The 24,763-nt window shown below is 43.2% G+C and overlaps 2 protein-coding genes across 3 annotated transcripts in view; both read left to right on the top strand.

The window, feature by feature from the left end:
* The window catches only part of LOC137347346 (importin subunit alpha-7), a 238,812-nt gene extending 230,995 nt beyond the window's left edge, over positions 1-7,817 (top strand). Inside the window, exon 13 of the mRNA XM_068011816.1 lies at positions 7,729-7,817. Within this exon, the coding sequence (XP_067867917.1) occupies positions 7,729-7,750 (22 nt within the window). The 3' untranslated portion in view covers positions 7,751-7,817. The remainder of the gene's footprint in view (positions 1-7,728) is intronic.
* The window catches only part of LOC137347345 (alpha-taxilin-like), a 141,334-nt gene that overhangs the window by 23,443 nt on the left and 93,128 nt on the right, over positions 1-24,763 (top strand). Inside the window, exons 1-3 of one of the 2 annotated variants that reach the window (XM_068011809.1) lie at positions 7,754-8,390; positions 19,410-19,501; positions 20,007-20,177. In XM_068011809.1, the coding sequence (XP_067867910.1) occupies positions 7,754-8,390; positions 19,410-19,501; positions 20,007-20,177 (900 nt within the window). Of the gene's footprint in view, positions 1-7,753; positions 8,391-19,409; positions 19,502-20,006; positions 20,178-24,763 lie in introns of those variants that run through there. The other variant, XM_068011810.1, reaches the window with a different exon arrangement.

Raw genomic sequence — 24,763 nt, 5'->3', positions numbered from 1 at the left:
CCTGCTCTTCCCCCTTCCCCCCCCCTGCTCTTCCCCCTTCCCCCCCCCTGCTCTTCCCCCTTCCCCCCCCTGCTCTTCCCCCTTCCCCCCCCTGCTCTTCCCCCTTCCCCCCCCCGCTCTTCCCCCTTCCCCCCCCCTGCTCTTCCCCCTTCCCACCCCCCTGCTCTTCCCCCTTCCCCCCCCCCCCCTGCTCTTCCCCTCTTCCCCCCTTCCCCCCCTGCTCTTCTGGAGGAATTGGAAGTAAAAGTAAGAATATTATGCTTTTTTTTCTTTGCATATGCAATGTTATGCGTTTATTGCCCATCCCTAATTGTCCTTGAACTGAGTGGCTTGCTAGCTCATTTCAGCGGGCATGTAAGAGTCAAACACATTGCTGTGGGTCTGGAGTCACATGTAGGTCATACTAGGTCAGGACAGCAGATTTCTTTCTCTAAAGGACATTAGGGTTTTTACAGCAATCGACAGTGGTTTCATCGTCATCATTGGACTAGCTTTTTTAATTCCCAGATTAATTGCATTCACATTTCACCATCTGCCATGGTGCGATTTGAACTCGTCCCCAGAAACAATAGCCTCAGTCTCTGGGTTACTAGTCCAGTGACATTACCACTACACCACTGCCTCCCCTGCTTCAGTTGTACAGGGCATTGGTGAGACCACATCTCGAATACTTTGTGCAGTTTTGGTCTCCTTATTTAAGGAAGGATGGAAATGTGTTGGAGGTGGTTCAGAGGAGTTAAAGTTTATAAGATCCTGAAGGGTCTTGACACAGTGGATTTGGAAGGGATGTTTCCTCTTGTGCGTGAGTCCAGAACTAGGGGGCACTGTTTTAAAATTAGGGGTAACCCTTTTCGGACAGAGACGAAGTGAAATTTTTTTCTCTGAGGGTTGTGCGACTTTGCAACTCTCTGCCTCAAGGTGCTGGAGACGGGGGTCATTGAATATTTTTAAAGCGGAGGTAGATAGATTCTTGTTTGGCAAAGGAATCAAAGGTTATCGGGGCTAGATGGGAGCGTGGAATTCAAGACACAAGCAGATCAGCCATGATCTTATTGAATGGCGGAGCAGGCGAGAGGTGTGGAATGGCCTATGTCTGCTCTTAATTCGTATGTTCATAAATATGCTAGAAGTAACTACCACAGATATTAAACTAACGAATATTCACTCCCACCACCACCAACGCACAGTGGCAGCAGTATGTACCATCTACAAGATGCATTGCAGCAACGCACCAAGGCTCCTTAGACAGCACCTTCCAAACCCACGACCTCTACCACCTAAAAGGACAAAGCCAGCAGATGCATGGGAACGCCACCACCTGCAAGTTTCCCTCCAAGCTACACACCATCCTGACTTGGAACTATATCACCACTCCTTCACTGTTGCTGGGTCAAGATCCTGGAACTCCCTCCCTGACAGCACTGTGGGTGTACCTACCCCACATGAACTGCAGTGGTTCAAGAAGGCAGCTCACCACCACCTCAAGGGAAATTAGGGATGGGCAATAAATACTGGCCTAGCCAGCGATGTCCACATCCCATGAACAAATAAGAAAAAAAGTTCAAGTTTCTTCATTGTCAATTCTCTTTCAAGTTTTTTTTTTCAATTCTATTGCTTTTTCTTTTTCTTTGTCAAGTTCAAGGTGCCTCATCAGTAACTGAATTTTAGCTAATTCAACTGCACTACCCTCTGGTATACTACTTCCAGTTGTAAATATTATGCTATTATTCAATTGTGTCTGCTTTCATAGCTCCTGGCTTTAACTCTTACCCCAATTTTACTACCAATGCTATTAGCTTAACCTTGGTTAAGTTCCTCAAATCACTCAGGGATACCCCCACCTCCCAAGAAAGTCACAGCAATTGTTGAAGACATTCTGGTGGTGTAGACAAGAAACCTGGTACTTTTGATTTTTCCTTTTTTCCATTATTATTACCCACTTACAGTTGTGCATCGTCGGCATTGAGTTTATCCCACAAAGAGCCCCCAATTATATGTTACGACCGAGGTGGGAAGAGTGCACTGTTTATTCCAGTCCCATTTCTCCACCGGTCGCAACATGTATATTTAAATTTTCCCACTTATCGATATGGTCAATCATATACTCTATTCTTCCCAGCATAACACACCAACCACATTTCTTTAATAATCAACAAAATTATCAGTTTATTATAAAACAAGTCTTAACCAGTAATGAACTAAAGCATAAACACAGATTAAAATATTAAAGTTCCATTTTTTTTACTTTAGCCCCTCACTCACTCGGGACTGCGTTTTTGAGCCCTTACAGAAAGAAGACAGAAAACACTTGGGTGAAATACTTGCTAGTTCCTGAAGCAAAATGAAAAGATATGGGAAAATATCCTTTCTTTTTGGTTTGGCGTCCCAAATTCTGTCACTGGAATCTTCCTGGAACAGTTCTTTTCAGGCAACGTTGAAGATCAGTTTGGGTAGGCTTTCCAAGAAACTGCTGAAGCTTGTTGAAGCTTTTCGTCTTGCACTCATCAGGACAAATCGCAAGAATACCAATATAAGGGAAGCAACAAATTTATACTCTGAGGAGAGTGCTGATTGGTTGGCAAGTGTACTCTGGTAAAAGCGTTGCAGATTTCTCAACAGGTACATCAAGGAAAAAGAGATCACTTGACTGCTCCAGTTCAAGGGGAATTTGAGCGCAGGACGGAGCCCATTAAGACTTATAAAGAAATTATTACATGCAGCTGCGGATTCAAATATAGCAAACGTATCATCTACATATCGGAAATATGCAAGAGGTAGAAGGTTAGGTGTAATTCCCTCATTTCTCATGGAACCCAACAAATCTTTTTGTGAGAACCGGGCCTAGAGGGAATCCCATGTTAACACCATCTATTTGGGCACACATGATGTCGTTAAAACTGAATTCAACTGCGCGTGTTGCCAAGCTCATAAGTTAATTGAATACCAATTCACGCAATAATGACGGGTCTAGATCGCCATGATATAGTGCTGCAGCAAAAATATCTATGGCTTCCTTAAGTGTTACATTGGTAAATAGGCTAGCAATGTCAAATGAGCACATGGACACGGCATTGCTATCAATATGCAAGTCCTTTATGGTCTTCACTTTGTATGTGGAGAACTTGCTCAAAATTGGTTGTAACACTTCACCCAACCATTTGGCCAATTCATGTTGTGCAGAATACATGCTTTGGGATTCTTACAGTTCCAAGAGCTAGAAGAGGCCTTATCGGCAACCTCATAAATAGGGCCTGAGCCATTTGCTCACCATGCCAGCTTGATGCTGAAGTAGGGCGAATCAAAGGCTTCCTGCGTGACTATGGCTACCCCGATCAGACCATTTCTCGCTGTATATCGTGCAAACTTATGAACGGGCCTAAGGCCGTCATTTGCGGCCCTGAAAAATGTCCAGTCTACCTCAGATTATCCTGGAAGGGGTGAAGCTAGCTGTTTTCACATTGCTACTATGCAGTAGCAACACATGTGGTGTTTGCCACTAACAGGATGCTGCCGTCGAGCCAAAAAAGAGGTCCTGCCTTTCGCACAAATGAGTATTGTGATATATGAATTTCAATGTCAGTGTGATGCTAGGTATATAGGCCGTACGTCCCAAAGACTGACGGATTGTATCAAACATGTCCCTTCCGCTGTTCGCAACGGGCAAGGTGCAGGCCATACCCTACCAGCCTGTGATTGCAAAACACAAAGCACAGTGTCCAAAATTAGATGTGATTCCGCGACTGGACAACATTTGCTAAATAATCCTCAGTGTGCTAAGAGTTACGCTAACAACCAATTTAAGCTTCGTTTGGTCTCGCAGTGTGGCGCATTTGCACGTATTGGAAGCTACCTACATTAATACACAGGGCCATGTTAATTGCAGACAGAAAGAACATGTATACAGATTGCGCCTGTTTCAGCTGAACTAAATAAGTGACAGCCATTCGCTGGTTCATTGCTCAGGGCAATGCCTTGGCCAATCAGAATCAAGCTGCCTGGTTTAAATTTCAAACAGAGCTTGACAGTTAGCTTTCAGTCACCGTAAACTGGTGCATTCTCCATGTCAACGCCTCTAGCATTCAGAGTTTACTTGCCAACCAATCCGCACTCTCGTATGGAATAAATTTGTTACTTCCCTTACATTGGTGGTATTGCGGATTGTTCTGATGAGTGCAAGACGAAAAGCTTTGACAAACTGTCTCTGGTTTCAGCAATATGCAAGTTCTGTACGACCAAATGACTATTTCCAAGAAATGCGGCAACAGGGGTTTCAGTTCCCCCACATTCGATACGCAGCGTTTCTTCAAATACAGGAGGAAAGAGGTGACTGACACACCGGATACGCAGGGTTTCTTTCAAAGTGAGAGAAAGAGATGAGCTGGGTTTCCTTGGCAGGCAAAAAACAACTATCTTCCAAGCAGTTTACACTCCAACTCGTCGTCCAAAGTGAAACCATAACAATGTCACAAGAACCGAGCCTCCTGACCCCTATAAATCTTGACCTTTCACTTCTCTGTAAACATCATCTTCTCTAAGTCAAAACAACAAGCTCCCTGCTGGTATTTTATCTGAAAACAGGTGTCTTCCAATAAGGGCTTGTTTACAAGCCAAGTCCAGGAATCCTTGTGGTGACCTCTTTTTTTTTTTTAAAAACAAACAAAGTTCAGCATCTGTTCAAGCTTCCAGGTGAATCAATGCCCACAATTCAACCAGAAGTCCTTAAAAACACATTTTACAAATAATAGAAGCACTCGTAATGATAGGTCAATAGAGATACAGTGGCAGACATTTAAGGGGATATTTGAGAATACACAATAGATAAATTCCAACAAGGAAGAAAATGTACAAGGGGGCGGACCCTCCATCCATGGGTTAACTAAAAAAGCTAAAGGTAGTATCAAACTTGAAGAAAAAGCATATAATTGCGCAAAGATGGGTGGCAGGTCAGAAGATTGGACAGAATATCAAAAGCAGCAAAGAACGACTAAAAGATTAATGAGGGAAAAATTAGCGTATGAGAGAAAGCTGGCCAGAAATATAAAAACATAGTAAGAGTTTCTACAGATATTTAGAAAAGATGAGCATTGGTCCTATTGAAAGTGAGTCTGGGGAATTAATAAGAGAAAATAAGGCGATGGCAAAGGAATTGGACAGGTATTTTGCATTGGTCTTCACCATAGAGGATACAAGTAACATCCCAGAAATAGCTGTAAATCAGGAAATGGGAGAGAGGAACACAAGAAAATTACAATCACGAGGGACATGGTACTGAGCAAATTGTTGGAGCTGTGGACTGACAAGTCTGTGAGTCCTGATGGACTTCATCCTAGGGTCTTAAAAGAAGTGGCTGGTGCGATAGTTGATGCGTTGGTTTTGGGTTTCCAAAATTCCCCAGATTCGAAGAAGGTTCCATTAGATTGGAAAATAGCTTATGTAACTCCTTCATTCAAAAAGTGAGGGATACAGAAAGCGGGAAACTACAGGTCAGTTAGCTTAACGTCTGTCATAGGGAAAATGTTAGAAGCTATTAAAGATGTTATAGCAGGGCACTTAAAAAAAGAAATTAAGGTAATCAAACAGGGTCAACATGGTTTTGTGAAAGGAGTTGCAAGGTTTTTGTTTTTGTATTAACTTGGAATGCTGTGTTTTTTTCAAAAACCAAAAAAGAATTTTTCAGTGAACATTGACACCTGCAAACAGCTGAAATTTTTGCATGTTTTGAAAGGAAGCTGACTTTGTATGCAAGGACAGGAAAGGAGGCAATTTCAAGGAAACAGCAAGGGGTTTGACCTCCTCAGAGCAACTCTTTGACAAGGGAGACTCTGTCTGGACATGTGACCTGTTCAGGAAGCTTTGCTTTCACTTTGGACCTTTTAAAAAGGCAGTGAGTTGGACTAGGAGCAGTCATTTGAAATTTGGTTTTAACCTGCCTGGAGGTCAGAGAGGAAAACCCACAGAAAGTGTTACCTCTATCTGTAAAGGAATCCTGCATCCCTTGAGAAGAAACCCTGTATTTCAAAGGTTGCAGATTCCAATTGCCTGTTGTCTCTGAAAATTCCCTGCATCAAGTGGTTCCTGTTGCCTCCTGTGTTTTCAATCCTGAAATAATCATCTGCTAACCTGCTGCTGTAAAACCTAAGACGACCTGTTGCTACACCTCTGATGAACGACCTATGCTGTAGTTGAATTGCCTTGAACGCCCGTCCATCACAGACTGTTAATTAACCTCGCCTGGAGAGACTTCGTGGCATCCGACTATTCGACTCTGGGACACCTCACCAAAATGAAGAACTTCCTACCAGAACGTGATAACCTAAGTTATTCCTTTCATTCCTCTGATACAGCTGTAAACCAAACATTCTTTTTTCCCTGGTTAACCTTTTTTTTTAATGTATGTGTGTGTGCATGAGGGCTAGGGAAATAAGCAACTTTTCGTATATAGAGTTATCTCATTGGTTAAGACTTTGGTTAAGTAACGTGCTATGGATAAATGGGGAACCGGTGGATGTACTGTACTTAGATTTTCAGAAGGCATTTGATAAGGTGCCACATCAAAGGTTATTGCAGAAAATAAAAGCTCATGGTAACATGGTAGTGGGTAACATTTTGCATGGATAGAAGATTGACTAGCTAACAGGAAACAGTAGGCATAAATGGGTCATTTTCTGGTTGGCAAGATGCACCGAGTGGTGTGCCACAGGGATCAGTGCTTAGGTCTCAAACTTTTACAATTTCTCTAAATGACTTGGATGAAGGGACCGACGGTATGGTTGCTAAATTTGCTGATGACACAAAGATAGGTAGAAAAGTAAGTTGTGAAGAGGACATAAGGAGGCTACAAATGGATATAGATAGGTTAAGTGAGTGGGCAAAGATTCTGGCAAATGGAGTATTATGTGGGAAACTTTGAAATTGTCCATTTTGGCTGAAAGAATAAACAAGCATGTTACCTAAATGGTGAGAGATTGCAGAGCTCTGAGATACAGAGGCATCTGGGTGTCCTAGTGCATGAATCGCAAAAGGTTAGTATGCAGGTCCAGCACGTAATTAGGAAAGCTCAGAATGTTATCATTTATTGCAAGGGGAATTGAATACAAAAGTGTGGAGGTTATGCTTTAGTTATACAGGGCATTGGTGAGACCAAATCTGGAGTATTGTGTACAGTATTGGTCTCCTTATTTAAGGAAGGATGTAAATGCATTGGGTTTACTAGACTAATGCCTGGAATGTGCGGGTTGTCTTATGAGGAAAGGTCGAACAGGCTAGACTTGTATCTGCTGGAGTTTGGAAGAGTAACAGGTGACTTGATTGAAACATGTAAGATTCTGAGGGGTCTTGACATGGTGGATGTGGAAAGAATGTTTCCTCTTGTGGGTGAATCTTGAACTTGGGGTTACTGTTTAAAAATAAGGGGTTGCCCATTTAAGACCGAGATGAAGAAATTTTTCCTCTGAGGGTTGTGAGTCTATGGAACTCTCTTCCTCAAAAGGTGGTGGACGCAGTGTCTTTGAATATTTTTAAGTCAGAGGTAGATAGATTCTTGATGAGCAAGTGGGTGAAAGGTTATTGGGGGGTAGGCAGGAATGTGGAATTGGGGTTACCATCAGATCGGCCATGATCTTATTGAATGGCGGAGCAGGCTCGAAGGGCTGTGTGGCCGAATCCTGCATCTAATTTCTATCTTCATATGTATTGTACGGTAATCCCGATCCTTTTGTTTCTGTGCAGGTTTCTATTCAGTAAAATATAAGCCATGAAGAATCAAGATTCTGAAAGTAAGTTCATTCCACCTGCTGATGGTCATGAGACTACAGTGGTTGGTGGTGCAGCAGCAGAGAGGACCGACCCTGCTGGGAAAGAGGACAGTCTGACTGTTGCTCAGTCTACTGGACCTGAAGCCAGTCATCAAACCTGCAAAAAATCTGATGATCAGAACGGGCTTGCTCAAAGCCATGATAAGATAAGTACCAGTGAAAACATACTGAATGGAACAACTGCAGGAGATAGCAATGAGGAATCATTAGTTGTCCAAGAAACCTCTGCTGTAGGTGGCTTAGATACTCTCCAACCTGAATCTTCAACAGCTGATGTTTCAGATGAGCTCAGCAGACAGCTTGAGGACATACTGAACACGTATTGTTGTAACCTGCCTGAGCATGGGTCTGCTATGCAGCCAGAGGAATCTCCAGAAATGGAAGAAGCAGAGAAATGTGTTAACAGCGAGCCTCTGAGAAATGGTGTGCGGGAGATCGAATGTGGGGAGATGAATGAAGAGATTGAAAAGGTGGTGAAGGCAGAGGCTCGTCTAGGAGATGTGAAAGAGAATGGAGATGTTCCTAACAACAAAGATCAGAAGAAAGCTCCAGAAAAGAAGAAAGCCAAAGCTTTAGGTAAGCCAGACGTCTCTTGGATAAAGGACTATAAGGTGTTCAGTGAATGTGATTTTTTAAAAAACTTTTCTCTTTTTGTTTCTGGAATTAGTTTAACACATTTATAGTTTTGTTAGTGATGCAGTCAATTCTGTTCTAAATAATCCTGAAAATGTAGAATGATTATAGTTAAAGGACAGGGAAATAAGATTAGAGCAATTGGCGTCATTGAAGAGCCTGCACTGAGACAAGCCTGAGGACCAATAGACTTCCATCTGCTATAATACAGACACTTAAATGAAAGGGTACAGTTCGGGAAATTATGGGGGACGGAGGGAAAATCGCAACTGCTTTGGTGCTCTTTGGTCGTCATATTCCATGAGCAATTGGTGTTGAATTGGTTCCAAGCCAGTCTGAAGCACTGCCTCTCATTAGAAACAGAAGTTTCCTGCTTAACTTGCAATTGCTGGACTGACTTCAGAAGACAGCAGAGACCTGAAGTATTAACATTCAGTGGAAGCAAATGAAGATCATTTCAATTTCAACTTGTTGCTTTGAATGTTGAGCACTTAATTTTTGTTCACGTGTGCAAATCCAACTAGGTGTTTACATAATAAAAGCAAAATACTGCGGATGCTGGAAATCTGAAATAAAAAGAAGAAATGCTGGAACCACCAGGCAGGTCTGGCAGCATCTGTGGAAAGAGAAGCAGAGTTAACATTTCGGGTCAGTGACCCTTTTTCGGAACTAGCAAATATTAGAAATGTCAAAGGTTATAAGCAAGTGAGGTGTGGGTGGGGCAAGAGAAGGTGTAGATTGGACAAGGCCACATAGCTGACCAAGAGGTCATGGAGCAAAGGCAAACAATATGTTAATGGTGTGTTGAAAGACAAAGCATTAGTACAGATAGGGTGTTAACGAACTGAAGATTGAACAGCAGCAAGTACAAACATGAAAAAAAACAGTGGGTAAGCAAACTGAACAAACTACGATGAAATGAAATAAACAAAAGAGGAAAAAAAATTGTCAAATATGTAAAAAAGAAAAAATAACTAAAAATAAAAGTAAAATGGGGAGCCCGTCATGCTCTGAAATTATTGAACTCAATGTTCAGTCCGGCAGGCTGTAGTGTGCCTAATTGGTAAATGAGATGCTGTTCCTCGAGCTTGCGTTGTTGCTAAGTGGAACACTGCAGCAAGCCCAGGATAGAGATGTGAGCATGAGAGCAGGGGGGAGTGTTGAAATGGCAAGCAACTGGAAGCTCAGGGTCCTGCTTGCGGACTGAGCGGAGGTGTTCTGCAAAGCGGTCACCCAGTCTGCGTTTGGTCTCCCCAATTTAGAGGAGACTACATTGTGAGCAGCGAATACAGTATACTATATTGAAAGCAGTGGTTAGCACCGCAGCCTCACAGCTCCAGGGACCTGGGTTCGATTCCGGGTACTGCCTGTGCGGAGTTTGCAAGTTCTCCCTGTGTCTGCGTGGGTTTTCTCCGGGTGCTCTGGTTTCCTCCCACAAGCCAAAAGACTTGCAGGTTGATAGGTAAATTGGCCATTATAAATTGTCACTAGTATAGGTAGGTGGTAGGGAAATATAGGGACAGATGGGGATGTTTGGTAGGAATATGGGATTAGTATAAATGGGTGGTTGATGTTCGGCACAGACTCGATGGGCCGAAGGGTCTGTTTCAGTGCTGTATCTCTAATCTAATCTAAAAAAAGTACAAGTAAATCGCTGCATCACCTGAAAGGAGTGTTTGGGACCTGGGATAGTGAGGAGAGAGGAGGTAAATGGGCAGGCATTACACCACCTGCGATTGCAGGGGAAGGTGCCATGGGACGGGGACGAGGTGGTGGGGGTAATGGAAGAGTGGACCAGGGTGTCACGGAGGGAACGATCCCTTCGGAATGCTGACGGGAAGGGAGGGGAAGATGAATTTGGTGGTGGCGGAAATGGTGGAGGATGATCCTTTGGATATGGAGGCTGATGGGGTGGAAAGTGAGGACAAGGGGAACCCTATCACGGTTCTGGGAGGGAGGGGAAGGAGTGAGGGTAGAGGTGTGGGAAATGGGCCAGACACGGCTGAGGGCCCTGTCAACAACAGGGGGGGAAATCCTCGGTTGAGGAAAAAGGTCATATCAGAAGCACCGTCATGGAAGGTAGCATCATCAGAGCAGATGCGTCGGAGATGGAGAAACTGGGAGAATGGAATGGAGTCCTTACAGGAGGTAGGGTGTGAAGAAGTGTAGTCCAGGTAGCTGTGGGAGTCGGTGGGCTTATAATGGATATTAGTAGACAACCTATCCCCAGAGATGGAGACAGAGAAGTCGAGGAAGGGAAGTGTCAGAGATGGACCATGTAAAGGTGAGAGAAGGGTGGAAATTGGAAGCAAAGTTGATAAAGTTTTCCAGTTCGGGACGGGAGCAGGAAATGGCACCGATACAGTTATCAATGTACCGGAAAAAGGGTTGGGGGAGGGGGCCTGAGTAGGACTGGAACAAAGAATGCTCGACATATTCCACAAAAGGACAGGCATAACTAGGACCCATGCGGGTACCCATAGCAACACCTTTTACTTGAAGGAAGTGAGTGGAGTTGAAGGAGAAGTTATTCAATGTGAGAAGAAGTTCAGCCAGACGGAGGAAGGTGGTGGTGGATGGGGACTGGTTGGGCCTCTGTTCAAGTAAGAAGCGGAGAGCCCTCAAACCATCCTGGTGGCGGATGGAGGTGTAGAGAGATTGGATGTCCATAGTGAAGAGGAGACGGTTGGGACCGGGAAACTGGAAATTGTCAAAATGACGTAGGGCGTCAGAAGAGTCACGGATGTAGGTGGGAAGAGACCGGACCAGTGGAGAGAAGATAGAGTCAAGATAGAAAAAAATAAGTTCAGTGGGGCAGGAGCAGGCTGACACAATAGGTCTGCCGGGAGAGTCCCGTTTGTGGATTTTGGGAAGGAGGTGGAAGCGAGCGATCCGAGGTTGTGGGACTATGAGGTTGGAAGCTGTAGAGGGAAGATCTCCAGAAGAGATGAGGTCAGTGACAGTCCTTTGGACGGTGGCTTGATGTTCAGTGGTGGGGTCATGGTCCAGAGGGAGGTAGGAAGAAGTGTCTGTGAGTTGGCGTTGAGCTTCTGCAAGGTAGAGGTCGGTACGCCATACAACAACAGCGCCACCCTTGTCTGCAGGTTTGATGACCATGTCGGGGTTAGACCTGAGAGAACAGAGTGCCTCAAGTTCAGAGGGGGTCAGAGAAATTGAGATGACCAATGTCTCGCTGACAGTTTTCAATGAAGAGATCAAGAGCGGGTAAGAGGCCAGGGGGAGGGGTCCAGGTGGAGGGAGAATGCTGGAGGCGGGTGAATGGGTCTGCTGGTCGGGGGGAAGACTCCTGGTCAAAGAAGTGAGCCCGGAGACAGAGGCGACGGAAGAAGAGCTCAACGTCAGACCGCGAGCGAAATTCATTGAGGTGGGGACGTAAGGGGATAAAACTGAGACCTTTGCTGAGTACAGAACGTTCAGCATCAGAGAGGGGGAGGTCAGAGGGTATAGTGAATACACGGCAAGGGGTCAGATCAGAAGGGGTGCGGTCAGAGGGAAGTTAAGCGGAAGGAGGATCTGGAGGAGCATTCGTCCCCATCAGCTGCTGGAGCTTGCGTTCCTTGACATCTGAAAGGTAGAAAAAAAGTTTTTTGTTAATGCGTCGGATGAGATGAAAGATGAAATGAAACTGCGGAGTAGAACAGCTTTTCGATAAGGTGAGGTGGTTGTGCTGGAGAGAGAGGTTCAGTGTGTGCATGTGGCGGCGCATAGCGCTAAGTGTGGATCTCAGGATGCGGCGAGAGTAGCAGTCCGAGGAACGTTGTATTTCTTGGAGATACCTGTAATCCTGGGTGGATTCAAAACATGATGGGTGAAAATGCTGTTGGAATCCACGTGGAATAAGTCGGAGCTGGAGGCAGTCACTGGTGTTATCAAACACCAGGAGGGAAATAGAAAGCAATGAAGGTGAACAAGGTAAAAGAGACAAACGAAAATCCCGTCGGAGAGAAGAGCAGAACTTCAAGGTAGGCATTCCTGGAAGAGAAGTGGCAGTGAATTAAACACTAAAATAAACGCAAAATACTGCGGATGCTGGAAATCTGAAATATAAACAAGAAATGCTGGAGCCACTCAGCAGGTCTCTCAGCATCTGTGGAAAGAGAAGCAGAGTTAACGTTTCGGGTCAGTGACCCTTCTTCGGAACTAGCAAATATTAGAAATGTCAAAGGTTATAAGCAAGTGAGCCAGGGGTGGGGCAAGAGATAACAAAGGAGAAGGTGTAGATTGGACAAGGCCACATAGCTGACCAAGGTGTTTACATATCCTGTCTGTCTTGCTTACAATATTTAATGGCTCAACAGTAGCTGTAACTTTTAAAATTTAATTATAGCTAGTATAACTAGTAAATTTCTGTATAAATGGAAATTTAAACGGATAGTGTGTCGTTAATGCTTCAAGAACTCAAGTATAATTTGTTCAATTTTTTAAAAATCCACAATAATTATTTGGTTATGCATTCTATGGTTAAAGAGCAAACAAAACTCATTACAAATTTCATCTAAACTTTGTAGATTACAGCTTTGACCTACACCCTGTTATATGTTCTCTATTTAATCTGTTAAGATAGTAAAATAGTTCTCAGGAGAATTCCAGTACTTCAGTACATTGTTGAACAATCATACAAGGGTACATAATTACTGAAAGTTTACAAGTGTTTGCACTAAATGGAAAATTGTTGAGATACTTTTCTTGGGCAATAGATAGTCAAGAAATTTGGCTCCCATTTAGGGTTACTAAGACCAATTGTGGCACCCCAAATACTGCACCAACTGGCACAGATGACTTAAGCCTTGGTCTGTTATTTCACTTACTTTTTTTCTTTTTACTGGGAAAGCCATTGTTTAAATTTTTTTTAAAGGTCTTCAAATAATTAACTTTTAACAACTTCACCCAGGCAAACCTACATTTTAGCTTTGAATAAAGTTATCTGCGAACAATATCCTATATTTCCATTTCTATTCGTATCTTTTGTGTAACTAACATTTCACAACTCTGTACAGTTTTCTTAAGACATGCATGAGAAAATAATAATAAGGTAAGACCATTCGGCCCATCATTAATTGTCAGCCCTGGTAGAGTGGGTAGGACTGTCTTCTATAAATCTGAAGATTGTGCAATCCAGTCCCACTCCAGAGATTTGAACACAAAAATCCAGACTGACGCCCCAGAGCAGTATTGAGGGAGAGCTGCACTGTCGAGAGTTGCAGTCTTTCAGATGAGACGTTAAACTACCCTGCCTTTCCTCTCGGATGTAAAAGATCCCATGACACTATTTTGAAGAGCAGAGGAGTTATCCCCAGCATCCTGGGCCAATATTTATCCCTCAATCAACATTACATAAACAAATATCTGATTGTTGTCACATTGCTGTTTATGAGAGCTTGCTGCATACAAATAGGCTGCTGTATTTCCTACATTTGAACAGTGACTACACTTCAAAAGTACTTCATTGGCTGTAAAGCATGTTGAGGCACAGTGGGATTGTGAAAGATGTTATATAAATGCAAGTTCCTTCTTTCTCCTTTCCCCCCTCCTCCCTTGGCACTTTCAAAGTTTCCCTGTTCCCTTCCTTGTATACTTGTGTTGCTCATTCTTCTCCTAATATTCAATAATGGCAAAACATACATTTTATACAACGCCTTTAACCAGAATCATGTCCCAAAGTGCGTCACAGAATTGGTCAAACGTGACGCCAAGCCAAACACAGTTATTAGGAGGGTTGACTACAAACTTTGTCAAAGTGGTGGACTTTAAAGCGGAGAGAATTCGAGGTTGGAGTCTAGTTGGCCAAAGGCATGCCTGCCAGTGGTGTGGTAAAGGGAGTGGAAGAGGCCAGTTTCAGAGGAATGCAGTTTTTTATGGAAGGCGGTAGGGCTGGAGAAGGTTACAGCATTAGGGAGGGATAAGGCCATGAAAGAATTTAAACATGGGGATAAGAATTTTCAATTTGGGGCATGTAGCAAGTACAGGGCTGATGAATCAGTGGGTCTAAGTGGCCCAGGATACAGGCAGCAGAGCTTTGAATGAGTTGAAGTTTATTGAGAGGGAAGATGGAAAGTCAGCCTGGAGACAATTGGTATAGTCAGACCTGGTGGTGGCAAATTATTTCTAATTGTTAAATTTAATTTGCTGTTTATCTGTTGGATTGTACAACAAATTAAAATCCCTTTCCCTGAAACCTCCACTGCATTTCTGATTTTAGTGTCCTCTTCAAACAATACTTGCGTAAGGCCATTAATGTAAATGATAAATGACTGAAGTGTGATCCCTGCACAATTTCACTGATTATCTCCTCCTCGTAATATATCTAAATCCAGTGATGTGACTGCCTTTGCAACAGTTGCCAGTTTAGTGACTGCACAGAGGGAGGGTGAAAAGAAACAAAGCTTCCTTTTGAAGAAGTCATTTGCCAAGGTTGTACTCGATCGCAACCATTAGCACTTTAGCAAAGTTGATTTCTTTTAAACTGAAAATGACGCATGCAGGGAGTGCCTCTTGTATCTATGCCAGGCCCCCACCATCTTGATGAGGCAGTGGTGAGTCTCTAATGCTGAATGTGCTCCTAAATTGATGGATTCAGCATTTGAGGTGTGCTATACTATCTAGTTGTAAAATATTTTGTATTCGCAAGGCTTCCAGGAAGGCATCAGATTTTCTGTTTAATTAAGCAGATAGATCATATGGTTTAAAAAAAATGTAGTACCTTTTGTGATGGTGGGCTTCCAATAGTTCTTGGGTTCTCCCAGTGTTTCTAATTTCCCAACATGAGTTTCCAATTTCATCTATTAAAATGATTGGCTCGCAGTTGGAACCAAATGCTAATCAAGTTGCATTTAACATATAGCACCATAACAGCTGAGTATTACAGTTGAGTGCTTTCTCTTAGTTGTTGAGATTATTGTTGAAATTAGGGGAAGGCTAATTATAACAATATTAGGCAGGAACTGAAGAATTTAGATTGGGGGCGGCTGTTTGAGGGTAAATCAACATCTGGGGAGTCTTTCAAACGTCAGCTGATTAGAATCCAGGACCGGCAAGTTTCGGGAAGCTTGGATAACACAGGATATTGTGAGCCTCGTCAAAAAGAAAAAGGAAGCATTTGTAAGGGCTGGAAGGCTAGGAACAGATGAAGCACTTGTGGAATATAAAGACAGTAGGAAGGAACTTAAGCAAGGAGTTAGGAGGGCTAAAAGGGGTCATGAAAAGTCATTGGCAAACAGGATTAAGGAAAATCCCAAGGCTTTTTATACATATATAAAGAGCAAGAGGGTAACCAGGGAGAAAGGGTTGGCCCACTCGAGGACAGAGAAGGGAATCTATGCGTGGAGCCAGAGGAAATGGGTGAGGTGCTAAATGAGTACTTTGCATCAGTATTCACCAAGGAGAAGGACTTGGTGGATGATGATTCGAGGGAAGAGAGTGCAGATAGTCTCAGTCATCTCATTATCAAAAAGGAGGAGGTGTTGGGTGTCTTGCAAAGCATTAAGGTAGATAAGTCCCCAGGGCCTGATGGGATCTACCCTAGAATACTGAGGGAGGCAAGGGAAGAAATTGCTGGGGCCTTGATAGAAATCTTTGCATCCTCATTAGAGATACAGCACTGAAACAGGCCCTTCGGCCCACCGAGTCCGTGCCGACCATCAGCCACCCATTCATACTAATCCTACACTAATCCCATATTCCTACCAAACATCCCCACCTTTCCCTATATTTCCCTACCACCTACCTATACTAGTGACAATTTATAATGGCCAATTTACCTACCAACCTGCAAGTCTTTTGGCTTGTGGGAGGAAACCGGAGCACCCAGAGAAAACCCACGCAGACACAGGGAGAACTTGCAAACTCCACACAGGCAGTACCCAGAATCGAACCCGGGTTCCTGCAGCTGTGAGGCTGCAGTGCTAACCACTGCGCCACTGTGCCGCCCTACTGCACTACAGGTGAGGTCCCAGAGGACTGGAGAATAGCCAATATTGTTCCTTTGTTTAAGAAGGGTGGTAAGGATAATCCAGGAAATTATAGGCCGGTGAGCCTGACGTGGTAGGGAAATTATTAGAGAGGTTTCTTCGGGACAGGATTTACTCCTATTTGAAAACAAACGAACTTATTAGCGAGAGACAGCATGGTTTTGTGAAGGGGAGGTCGTGTCTTACTAATTTGATTGAGTTTTTTGAGGAAGTGACGAAGATGATTGATGAGGGAAGGGCGGTGGATGTTGTCTATATGGACTTTAGTAAAGCCTTTGACAAGGTCCCGCATGGCAGACTGGTGCAAAAGGTGAAGTCACACGGGATCAGAGGTGAGCTGGCAAGATGGATACAGAACTGGCTCAGTCACAGAAGACAGAGGGTAACAGTGGATGGGTGTTTTTCTGAATGGAGGGATGTGACTAGTGGTGTTCCGCAGGGATCAGTGCTGGGACCTTTGCTGTTTGTAGTATATATAAATGATTTGGAGGAAAATGTAGCTGGTCTGATTAGTAAGTTTGCGGACGACACAAAGGTTGGTGGAGTTGCGGATAGTGATGAGGATTGTCAGAGGATACAGCGGGATATAGATTGGTTGGAGACTTGGGCGGAGAAATGGCAGATGGAGTTTAATCCGGACAAATGTGAGGTAATGCATTTTGGAAGGTCTAATGCAGGTGGGAGGTATACAGTAAATGGCAGAACCCTTAGGAGTATTGACAGGCAGAGAGATCTGGGCGTACAGGTCACTGAAAGTGGCAACGTAGGTGGATAAGGTAGTCAAGAAGGCATACGGCATGTTTGCCTTCATCGGTCGGGGCATAGAGTGTAAAAATTGGCAAGTCATGCTGCAGTTGTACAGAACCTTAGTTCGGCCACACTTAGAATATTGCATGCAATTCTGGTCGCCACACTACCAGAAGGACGTGGAGGCTTTGGAGAGGGTACAGAGGAGGTTTACCAGGATGTTGCCCGGTCTGGAGGGCATTAGCTATGAGGAGAGGTTGGAAAAACTCGGATTGTTTTCACTGGAACGACGGAGGTGGAGGGGCGACATGATCGAGGTTTACAAAGTTATGAGCGGCATGGACAGAGTGGATGGTCAGAAGCTTTTTCCCAGGGTGGAAGAGTCAGTTACTAGGGGACATAGGTTTAAGGTGCGAGAGGCAAAGTTTAGAGGGGCTGTGCGAGGCAAGTTTTTTACACAGAGGGTGGTGAGTGCCTGGAACTTGCTGCCAGGGGAGGTGGTGGAAGCAGATACGATAGAGACGTTTAAGAGACATCTTGACAAATATATGAATAGGATGGGAAAAGAGGGATATGGGCCCTGGAAGTGCAGAAGGTGTTAGTTTCGGCAGGCATCAAGATCGGCGCAGGCTTGGAGGGCCGAATAGCCTGTTCCTGTGCTGTACTGTTCTTTGTTCAAGGCTGAGATTAATAGATTTTTGAACCCTAAGGGAATCAAGGTATATGGGGATTGGACAGGAAAGTGAAGTTGAGGTCAAAGATCATCCATGATATTGAGTGGCCTCCTGCTGTTTATGTTCTCTGGGTTTGAATTTGAGCCATGTGGTAAAAGAAACGGGAAGGGAATGATTTTTGGTGATTTAGTGTAACCAATTACTACACGACACAAATCAAAGCACAAAACTACCATAATTTAGCATTATTTGGATAACTCACCACCAAAGGCACGAGTTTGATTGATGGAGCAAATGAAGCTAACAATGCAGTGAAGGTCGGGGAGTTGCTTTAGCAAATGCTTAGTGATATGAGAAACATGTTCCTTTTTTCTCATGTTGATGACAACTATTTTGAATGAGTGCCCCACACAAAATTTAAAGGGAAAATAAAAGTTGTTTGGTAAATATTTCACCATTATACTGGTACTAATCAGTTCCTCAGCTGCCACAACTCAGTAAACATATTCATTTATTTTAATAGCAACCTTTATTAAACTTTCCTGCGATATGGCTTCAAACTTTGACCTTTTTAAATTTTTTTCATAATCTTTACTTAAAATATTAAATTGCCTATAATTGAATCAGAAAAAACTGTTTCAAATTCTGATTAGTTGGCACATTCTGTAATGCATGAAATGAAACTAAATTTGTGAAATTCAGTCGTGACTTGTAATGTTTTATGTTTCTCTGTGTATACTCTCTGTGCCCTTTTGCTTCACTGTAGCAAATATTGAAAAATACACACATAAATTCTCCTGTTTCTTGAGCAGTCTGTGGCCAGTTTCAAGTGGTGACTCTGGAAAGATGGTTTAAATATAAATACGAGCATTTTTAAAAATATACTTCTGATGGAAAATGAACTCCTGCAGTAAGTCATCTTTGTGGAAATCATCTTTCAACATCACTCTGCGCAGACTATTTAATTGGAATAGTCCAGAAATTGATGGACACACACAGCAGATCTATTAATCTTTTCTTTCACAGGTGTTGACTTATCTGCCCAACTACAGTTGGTTATTTCAGGTTTCTGTTACTAATTTTTTCTTTTTATCTCTAAAATGAGCATTTTATTTTATGTTAAGTGAAATGTATCCTAGCTCTTGTGCTGTGTAGTATGTTGTGCAGATATACTGAATAATTGCTCTAGATTCATCATGTGTGATTTAATTCCTGAAGAAAATATGGTTTGTATTTCATCTGATGTGCAGACATTTTAAATGTGGATCTCAAAGGGATAAAAGATAATAGGGGGCATGGCCTTGAAATTCTGTTCCATGGATTGTAGGTTATGGGCAAGCCATAAAGCTTATGCTGTTCCTGCTTTGCAGCTTTGAGTAGCATTAACAAGGCCTTCGGAAAAGATCTTCAGCCTGTTTTTGATCGTTTTCCTCATAATATATCTGTTAATCAATAATGAGGGAGGGAGGAAGAAGGCATTTGAAAATACTTCATAAATTGATCTGCTCTTGAAAAATGTGTTACATTTCTAGTCTGTGATCATCTTTTTCCAGGAAAGGAAATTACATTGCTGATGCAGACACTCAACACTTTGAGCACCCCAGAGGAGAAGCTTGCTGCACTCTGCAAGAAGTATGCAGATATGGTCAGTTAAAAAGGCTTAAAAGTTATGATCTTTATACAAGGCTGCTATCTAACCTGAAACTAAGATTCCGTTCTGCATTTCAAATTTTTTTTGAAAGCATAATTTTAAGGGTAGTAAACAGAGATGGATGACTTGGACATTTGAATACTCATAACACTAATGAATATTTTGTGTGCATTGATACAGAGGGGCTAGAAAATTACTTGGAAGAGTGCCTCTTTGCTTTATTAATCTTGTCCCAATCATATTATTGCCTCATAATAGCTTGTCCTAACCTGTACATTGTTATTGCTGACTGTACTGCGTTATGTGATCTTTACTTGAGTAAAATATTGCCCCACTGGTCTTGGTTGGGTTGTTTTATGATGTGGAAAGCTGAAGTTGCACTTGTTCAGCAAAATGGTTCTTATTTTGGCAGAAGTTAAGCCATGCAAAATTAGTTACCATCCATTAAACTGATTTAAAGTTTTGGCTTACCTGAATGACACATTTGATCTTTCTGCAGCTTGAAGAGCATCGAAATACTCAAAAGCAAATGAGACTATTACAAAAGAAACAAACTCAAATCATCCAAGAGAAGGATCACCTCCGGAATGAGCACAGCAAAGCCATTCTGGCACGCAGCAAACTAGAAAGTCTGTGCCGTGAGCTGCAACGCCACAATCGAACGCTCAAGGTAAAGTGATCACTTGTTACTCTACATGAGTGTACAGATATAATAAAAGCAAAATACTGCAGATGCTTGTAATCTGAAATAAAAACAAAAATTGCTGGAAATACTCAGCAGGTCTAGCAGCATCTGTGGAGAGAGAAGAGTTAACGTTTCAGGTCCGTGACCTTTCATCAGAACTGTTAAATCTATTTCTATAGTTTGAGATGCCTTTTACTCACTGGAACTTGCACAGTGCCCTTTTGAATGCTTGCATTGAATTCACATTCAGCACATTATTGCATCTTGTTCCAAGATTTGAGGATCTGTGAAAAGAACTACTTCCTTGCCTCTAACTGAACTCTGTTCTTGTGTAACTTGAAGTGATATCCCCTAGTCTCCCTGCCGCCCCCCGCCCCCCCCCCCCCCCCCTCACTCCCCCGTGCCGTATCTATAGCTTGTAACCTATTCACACGGACAGAATCTAACTCCTTAATTGCTTTAAAGACCTCAGTCATGCACCTTCAAAGTCTATACCATTCCAAAATAAAAAATCTTAACTCTCTAAGTTTTCTCTGATGATGGATAAGGGTCCTTAAATTAAGTGTTTATCAAATTACCCTTCTCTGAACTTTTTCCAGGGCCTTGTATCTCCCACCATGTGAGGAGACCAAATCTACTTATTGTAGATGAGGCTGGACTAAGCTTTGTACAAGGAAATGATTTACTTTGTTTTATATTTAGTTGTCCTAGTTATTCTTAACATCCTATTTGCTTTCATAACAGCCTCACAACACTGGTCATGGATCTTCAATGACTCTGGTCACCCTGACCCCCAGGTCTTTTTTACTCAGCTGCCTTACAATTTATGGTGTATGCGTATCTGAAATGTTTCCTCCCCAAGTGCATCGTGCTACATTTGCCTATATGAAAAAATTATTTGCCAGATACAGCTTCATTTTCTCTTGCAAATAGATCCATCTGCAATTTTTCATCAAAAGGTTCTTGCTCCCACACACGTGAGTCAAAATCAGATTTGGAGACGATTCCTCCAATGCCTTGATGTAGGTCATTAATAAAGATGATGAAGACAACACCTCTGATTTCTACAAACTCTATTTAAAATATTTCTGCTTTAGTTATATTTGTCTTGGCCTGTGATCAGTTACCATTTTTATTTTTTAACCGTGCTTTTATCTTCCTTTCCTAAGGAACTATGTGCTTCTTTCTGCATAAGAAGTGTTTTAATCGGATTCCATTTTTTGTAAACGATGCTATTATTCCTGTTTTAACCCCCCTATGGCCAGCAGTCTTAGCTGATCCATTGAACATTTTTACATATTTAGCCCTGGTAACCCACTGGGATTAAATTTTCAGCAGTACTGGCATGACTGATCAATTTGTCATAGAATAATACAGCACAGAAACGGGCCCTTCAGCCCATCATGTCCATGCCTGCCATCAAGCACCTGTCTATTCTAATCCCATCTTCCAGCACTTGGCCTGTAGCCTTGTAGGCTATGATGTTTCAAAAGCTCATCTAACTGCTACTTAAATGTTGTGAGGGTTCCTGCCTCTACCACCCCTTCAGGCAGTGCATTCCAGATTCCAACCACCCTCTGGGTGAAAACATTTTTCCTCAAATTCACTCTAAACCTCCTGCCCATCACCTTAAATCTATGCCCCCTGGTTATTGACACCTCCGCAAAGGGAAAATGTTTCGTCCTATCTATGCCCCTCATAATTTTGTATATCTGTATCAGGTCTCCCCTCAGCCTTCTCTGCTCTAAGGAAAACAACCCTAACCTATCCAGTCTCTCTTCATTGCTGAAATGCTCCAGCACAGGCAACATCCTTGTGAATCATCTCTGCACCCTCTCCAGGGCAATCATATCCTTGTACTATAATATATCTTATAGTATCGCTAACAGAGACTACTAAACATTTCCAGTGAAATTAGTATCTTTATTGCAATGGTTCTTTAAATCCTCGCCCCATGCCATTCCATCCTTCTCATTCATGCCATACCTATCCCATTCCTTATCATCCCTCATCATCATCCCCATCTCCTCCTCCATCCCACTTCTTCCTATGCCATCCCCATCCTCCATTCCACACCTCCAAGGCCATTTCCACCTCCCCTGCTGTCATAAGCGCCCAGTAACCGTGGCTGGGGAGGGCTGGGAGCGGAGCCCAGTAACCGAGGCTGGGGGAGTGGTGAGGGCTGAGGGCCAGAACCCAGTAACCAAGGCTGGGGAGTAGCGAGGGCTGGAGCCCAGTGACCAAGGCTGGGGAGCGATGAGGGTCGGGGGTAAGAGACCAGTAACCAAGCCCAGGCAGCTGTGAGGGCCAGGGTCCAGAACCCAGTAATCGAGGCTAGAGAGAGGCAAGGGCCGGAGCCCGGTGAATGGCAGGGGCTGGTAACTGAGGCTGGCGAGTGGTGGGGGCTGGTAAGTGGGGTTGTGGTGCTGGGGAGCCAAGAGTGCCATGGCTCTGCCCACCAGTTCAAACCACCGGCCAATCAGAATCTGGACAGGCAAAAACTGTATTATCTAATAGATGGTAGTTATTGGCACTTAACACTGAAAATCCAATATCATTACTAAGTAGGTCCAGCACCTATTATCACCTAGTATTTCAACTATCATTAGTCAGCTTTACTAATCGGTTTTCCCTTTTTCTGCTCCCTGCTTCCATATGCCAGTCATTCAGATTAGTAAAATACCACCAGAATAATGAAGGAAAATTAGTCAAAGAAGTGTTTTATTTTATTCATTCATGGGATGTGGGCGTCACTGGCTAGGCCAGCATTTATTGCCCATCCCTAATTGCCCTTGAGAAGGTGGTGGTGAACTGCCTTCTTGAACTGCTGCAATCCTTGGGGTGAAGGAAGGGAATTGCAGATTTTTGACCCAGTCACAATGAAGCAACGGTGATATGGTTCCAAGTCAGGATGGTGTGTGGCTTGCAGGGGAACTTTCAGGTGGTGGTGTTCCCATGCATCTGCTGTCCTTGGCCTTCTAGGTGGTAGAGGTTACTGGTTTGGAAGGTGTAGGAGCCTTGGCGAGTTGCTGCAGTGCATATTGAAGATCAGGGTTGTCCAACCTTTTTTGGCACAGGGCTGCATTACGATTTTTGCTCGGCCCAGGGGCCAGTGAGCAAATGCACATTTGTTGTTTTTATTAAGAAGCTTTAAATGAGAAGTCTAATTTATTGACTTACTTTCTTGTCACAATATTGAAAATTGATATAGTGACATACCAGGCATTATTGTTGCTTGCATAATTAGTCAAACACTGCCTGCACACGATGTAGCGATGCACAGTATTCTGGATAGATCTCCATCTTTTAGTCGAGCCTCCTCTCTGAGCCCGAATTTAAAAATGTGCTCGAAGTTCGGAGGCTGGAGTGGCAGAGCAGACTAGGGGAAAAAAAAATTTAAAAGTGACGTCATAATCATAGAGAGTAGCGAAACAGAAAGCCAGCCGGTGAGAGTATGCCAGTTAGGTTTTAACTTAATGTAAATCAAATATAAAATAAGACATGATCGATTCATTAGTATATAAACTAAAGGGGATTTTATAGTTTATCATAGAGTGAGAGAGAGACCAGCAAGGAGAGCACTAGTTCAAATTAGGACATCCTAATACATAAGCTGTATCAAGTATTAGCGTTTATCAGTATTTGTATGTTTTACTAATAGTAGGGTTTATTATTATTGGCAAAGCTTTATTGGCATTGGTAAGGTCTATTACCAGTAGGAAGGTCTACATATCTGTGTAATCAAGAAAAGTGTAACTTTAGTTGTAGGTGGTACCCGTATTTAATATGCACACTCAATTCTAATATATGTAGGAATTCTGTTAATTAAGTAATTAAAATAAATTAACTAATAGCATAGGTAACGATGGCAGGACCGATGTTATGTTGTAGCTGTGAGATGCGGGAGCTCCTGGATGCATAGCGATCCACGTCAGCAGGAAGCGTAAGCAGCTTGAGGAATTCCGGATCAGGATTATTGATCTGGAAGCATAACTGCAAATAGTGCGCAACGTGAGGGAGAAGGAATGTATGGACACTTTGTTCGGAAAACGGTTGCACCTCTTCGAACAGGGTCATCTGTTTGGTGAGCAGTGAGGGACAGGAGGATGTGACTGTGAGTGAGGCAGGCAAAGGGACCGAGCAGACAGTAGTGGAGGAGCCTCAGACTTTGCAATTATCAAACAGGTTTGAGGTGCTCTCAGCCTGTGTGGGTGAAAGTCAGGGCTGCAAGGTGGATGAGCAGATTAGCCATGGTATTCTGGTACAGGAAGCCATTCAAGTGGGGGGAGCAAAAAGGAATGTAGTGGTAGGGGATAGTATAGTGAGGGGGATTGACACTGTTCTATGCAGCCAAGAGCATGAGCCCTGAAGGCTGTGTTGCCTACCCAGTGCCAGGGTTCGGTACATCTGCTCAGGGCTGGACAAGAACTTGGAGTGGGAGGATCCAGTTGTCGTGGTCCATGTAGGTACCAACGACAAAGGTAGGACTAGGAAAGAGGTTCTGCTTAGACAGTATGAGGAGCTAGGCACCAAATTGAAGAGCAGAACCTCAAGGGTAATAATCTCGGGAT

The sequence above is a fragment of the Heterodontus francisci genome, chromosome 31 (genome assembly GCF_036365525.1).
Source record: "Heterodontus francisci isolate sHetFra1 chromosome 31, sHetFra1.hap1, whole genome shotgun sequence".
NCBI lineage: Eukaryota > Metazoa > Chordata > Chondrichthyes > Heterodontiformes > Heterodontidae > Heterodontus > Heterodontus francisci.
Note: the sequence above shows the minus strand (reverse complement) of the source record. Positions and strands in the feature narration are given on the sequence as shown.